The sequence below is a fragment of the Egretta garzetta genome, unplaced genomic scaffold (assembly GCF_000687185.1).
Source record: "Egretta garzetta isolate BGI_Z169 unplaced genomic scaffold, ASM68718v1 scaffold292, whole genome shotgun sequence".
NCBI lineage: Eukaryota > Metazoa > Chordata > Aves > Pelecaniformes > Ardeidae > Egretta > Egretta garzetta.
The window spans coordinates 2,100,095-2,104,585 of NW_009258789.1; the positions used below are offsets into that span (position 1 = coordinate 2,100,095).

At 46.8% G+C, this 4,491-nt stretch overlaps 1 protein-coding gene across 2 annotated transcripts in view; it reads left to right on the plus strand.

Annotated features, from left to right (window-relative positions):
- Window positions 1-1,011: 1,011 nt before the first annotated feature.
- The window catches only part of SYT17 (synaptotagmin 17), a 48,757-nt gene continuing 45,277 nt past the window's right edge, over window positions 1,012-4,491 (plus strand). For both annotated transcript variants that reach the window (XM_035889247.1, XM_035889246.1), the window contains exon 1: window positions 1,012-1,364. Coding sequence is in view for 1 of the 2 variants with exons in the window: in XM_035889246.1 (XP_035745139.1) it covers window positions 1,246-1,364 (119 nt within the window). In the remaining variant the exon portion in view is untranslated. The remainder of the gene's footprint in view (window positions 1,365-4,491) is intronic.

The window sequence follows — 4,491 nt, forward strand, 5'->3', positions numbered from 1 at the left end:
GGGGCAGGTGCATCACCCGGGAGCTCATCGGGAGAGTCAACCCTCAATGGAAAACACCATGGCTTTTCTGAGGGCTAAGTCTGGGATATGCATGAACTTCAGCCAAAGCTTTCAGGGCTTGTAGCTTTTCTGGAAGAAGATGTGGTTTGAGCGCTGCTTTCTGCCTTCTGAAATGTCAGCTGGTGAAAGCGCTGTTCACCCGTCTCCGGCAGCTGAAGGGATGCAACATCTGCTACCTCAAAAAGGGCCATTTTAGTGGTGAAACTTATCTCTTTGGCCGATAAAGACCTCTCTAATGAGACTTTCATATCAAAGGGGTGTGGGAGCGCAACAGTTTTGAGTGTCTATTTGCCTGACTGCCATTGGAGTAGCTGCGTGTGAAGTGCACAGGTATTTTATTTGAATAAAAATTCTTGCTCTCAGTGGTTAGCAAACACAGCTGCCCTGGAAACCCGCAAGTTGCAGAGCAGAAGTTAATTTTGGGTGGATAGTGTGCTGCTCTGATTGAACACAAGACCCTGCACGTACCAGGATATGCTGTCCTGGCCGCTCTGGCACGTCTTTGCCCCTCTAGAGCAACTAGGGTTTGTTTTCAGCAGATTTCCCCTCTCCGTGATGGGTGCGGGCTTGCAGAGGAGGCAGGCCCTTGCAGCGAAGGGAGCAGACGGATAACTCCCTTCTCTGTCCTGCACAGTATTTTCATAACCTTTTAATGGCATCCCGGCAGAACGGGGACAGGATGGCGACCGCACGCTGGCCACAGCCACTCTGCTTCTTACAGTGGGGGAGGAGGCCAGGAGGAGATAAGGTTTATTTTTTTCCCCTTTTCTGCTTAGAAACTTATTTGCATTGCTAATGAGGTTCCCAGTTCAACATCATAAAAGGGGTACCACAGAGAGGGGGACAAGTAAGCTTCCTCCCTTGGGAAAGGGCTAAAGCAGTCCTTGACTCTTATAAACTGCTTTTCTGAGGTCCGTGGGCATGCAGTTTGTCACCGTGATGGCAGGTGATACTGGCTGAGTTACTGGTGCAGTGGGATCAGGCGGCAGATAGAGCTGGACCCACACCAGGACACTGCTCAGGAACACAGACATCTTCCCTGATGGCATCGCTTGATCAGCTGCAAGTTGCTGGGCACAATATGTGGGGAGGAACGTACTGTGCTGCTCCCTGCGTAACATAGGGCGCAAACCCGAGAGCAAACGTGTTACCAGCTAATCTACAAGAACAGGTTTCTTCAGCCACATGTCCAGGGGAACACCCAGCAGCAAGGATGAATTTTATAATCTGGATTTGAGCAGCTCCTGCAGACTTTTGCATATGAGGTTGGCTCGGTGTGTGATGAAGAGAGATTTGCGTTCCAGGTACAGCTCTGAGTCTGTACAGTGGAGAGCACGGTGTGTTGTTCTGTGAAGTGATTTTGGTTTCCACTGATGTCCAGAGAAGAGATTCCTCATGAGAAGGAAATTTTAATGCAGAAAGGCCTTGGTTCATTTATATTGGTTGTATTTATCTGGATTTACAGACTTCCTCTACAGTAGGGCTATGTCCTGGTGAAAACACTGCAGGGTAAATGCGTAAGAATGGGGCATAGGGAGGAAAAAAAATGAACAGAATCAGACAGGTGAAACCAAGGTCCCTATGAAGCAGAAATATTCAGTAATTCCATGTATTTCTTAGCTATAGCACTGCAGTGCTTTAGAATGCAAATTACCCCTTTAACCCACCCAGTTTAGCTCTTCTTGGGTAATACAGTATTTTGCACATCTGCTTAATGAGATGGGAAAACCAGATGTAACGGTCGCTGCTGCTGCGAGGGGACGATTGGAAAAGGAGCCTTTTGAACCTGTTGAATTCTGAAGTCGATACGGGCATGTTTTTGCAAATGATGATTTGGTATTTGCAGCTGAATGCTCCTAAATTCGTCCCTGTAGCTATTCCTTCACAGCTCAGAAGTGGGGTTTATTGCTGTTGATACTGTTTTTACCAAAAGCTTTAAGCAATCTCTATTTTTCTGTTTTGGTAATTTGTTTCATAGTTTAAAGGCTTTTCTCTTACCAGCCATATTTAAACAGGTTTTGGATAACTTCTGCTACATTTTACAGCTGCACAGCCCCAGGGCTCCGTTAGAAAGCCTTGCTGAGTTAGTGGAAGAAAGTGTGCTTGACCACATCTGTTTCTCTGTTAACTTACTTTGGGCCTTTAGGCCACTGCTGGAAAGGAGAAAACTGTAAATGCCAATTCCTCCCCCTCCTCTTTCTAGGTTTGCTATAGTTTTTCATATTCATATGAATAGGAAAGGAATATTTAAAATTATGACTTATTAAATTAGTGTGAATCAAACAGAAAGAGCCATAGCAGAGTTACTCGAACAAGTTCCAGAGGATGAGACTGTTCCTCTAAAATAAATCATCCATGAGTTTGTAATGCAACCAAAACCCTCAGCATGCATCTTACTATTTTATCCTTGAGTCTCGGGGAGACAACCTTGGGTGAGTGTGAGACCAAGTTTGCCTTATGCTATAAAGTCCCACACTTGGACCTCTTTAGAAGACATCCTCTGGCTTTTTAAGATGGGCACTTGAGGTAGTGTGAGCATCTTTATCTCTAAAGTTGTGTCACCTTGGAGACCTGGGTTCTGTCCCCCATTTGCTCGGCCCCCCTCGCTGGGGCCGTGCTGCATCCCCCCAGGCACTGGGAAGCCACCTCTGCAGCTCCCATCCAGCTCCTCTTGGTAGGAATGGCTCTCATGCTGCTGGATGTGTCTTCCCAAGAAATGGGGATAATGCTTCTCAGCTTTGGGAAGGCTGATGTTTCTTGTTTCTCAGTCATTAGATTAAAACAAATACTAAGTAGAAATTTTCTATAAAAATAGAGCTTGCTTCCTTAGGAATTTGCTTCAGTGGAGACTGTGAGATAGTCTCTCTCTAATGATTTATATGACAAAAATAGCTCTGTCCTATGTCTGCAAACAGTTAGAAATGTGAGCCTGGAAAAGAAATCTAGCAGCTAACTCCTCAGCCTTACAACTTGAATAAACCAGTCATAAACAAAATCAATTACAAAAGCAACTGAAAAACTGAACTTCCCTATAAATATAACGTTCTCTCCTCGGAAGTCTGAAAATACTCTGGGCTTTTTAGCATGACCCAAAGTGTACTGTATCCAAGCTTTTTTGGCCTAAAAGCAGGGAGTGAGTTCCAAAGCAGAAGAGTCCTGGCAGTGCCTTCTCCGGGGGACTCTCCTGCTGCCGAAATTGTACCGCGTCAGGAGGAACCCTGCAAGCGAGTCCCAGGCCAGAGAGGTCCCATCTTTATTGCAAAATGAGGTCGTTGAAAGAGCATGACCTCAAATTCATATTTAGACACGTGACCTAGCAGTCACCGCTTGCCTTCAACACTGTCGATGATGCTCAGCTCACACGTAGTGACACCGTGTGAAGCCACCGAGGGCTCTGCTATGGCGGGGCTAGAGCTGGGACATGGTCAGCATGTTGGAACCCAGTGTGACTTAACTGGGTGCTGATGGCTTCCTCCAGGGACAGGTTCCTTTGACCAGGAACTTGGATTCGAGTGCTCGATGCGATAATATGCGTTGCCTGCTTCCTCAGAGGCCGCATGCCCTTTGGCTGTGGTTTTTATCTCTGTTTACTATAGAAATAGCTTTAGTAGATTATGCTGCGTCATTCAGTTCCCTGCAAGAACGTATGTTACAGACGAAAGAGAAAGCGTCTGAGTGCAAGGGAGTAGCTGTCATTTTTATAGCACAGAGCAAGGCCATTATAAATTATGCGAGGCAATGAGGATCTGAGGATTTTAGATCAGATTTAGCCACTTTATCTGGAGACTTAAGAAAAGTGAAAAATGTGCTTTTACTGATATTGCCAATTAGGGAGCTGCCAGGTGGCCAGTTAATAATCCAGATGCGCTGCAGAAGACGCAGCATCAGCAAAGGCTGGTTCTGAAGCGAAGCAGAGGAGTGCTTTCCAGGGCACGGCGACAAGCTGGGGGAAAGCCGGCAGCTTCCTCCTGGCTACAGGCGTGAATCGGGTACGGGAGATGTGACAAGAGGGAGATCCTGGGGAAGGTAATGCCAAACCAGAAAGGGATAGGAGCTGAGGAAATTTGCAGAGAAGGATGTAATATAATACGGAAATGTAATACAAAGAACAGTTGGCTACTGAAAATGCAGAAGCCTGGGAAATGGTATCTTGGCTTCGAATCGGGCATATTCACAGGCATCCGTGGAGTTGATGGGCTAATTTAGAGACGGTTGAGACCAAAGGCTGGATGAGTCATGGAAATGGGTTGTAGCACCTTCCCCTTTTGTCACTAGCTGGAATCTGTGTCTGTCACACTGATGTCAGCCCAGTTCCTGCTGGGAACTGCATCATCGCTGGCACAAGACCCACTGCTCTGACCCTCACATGTCTCAAGGGGCCAGAGCTTGGGAGGGAGGCACTGGGGGCCCAGGCTGCCTGCTGACCTCTGG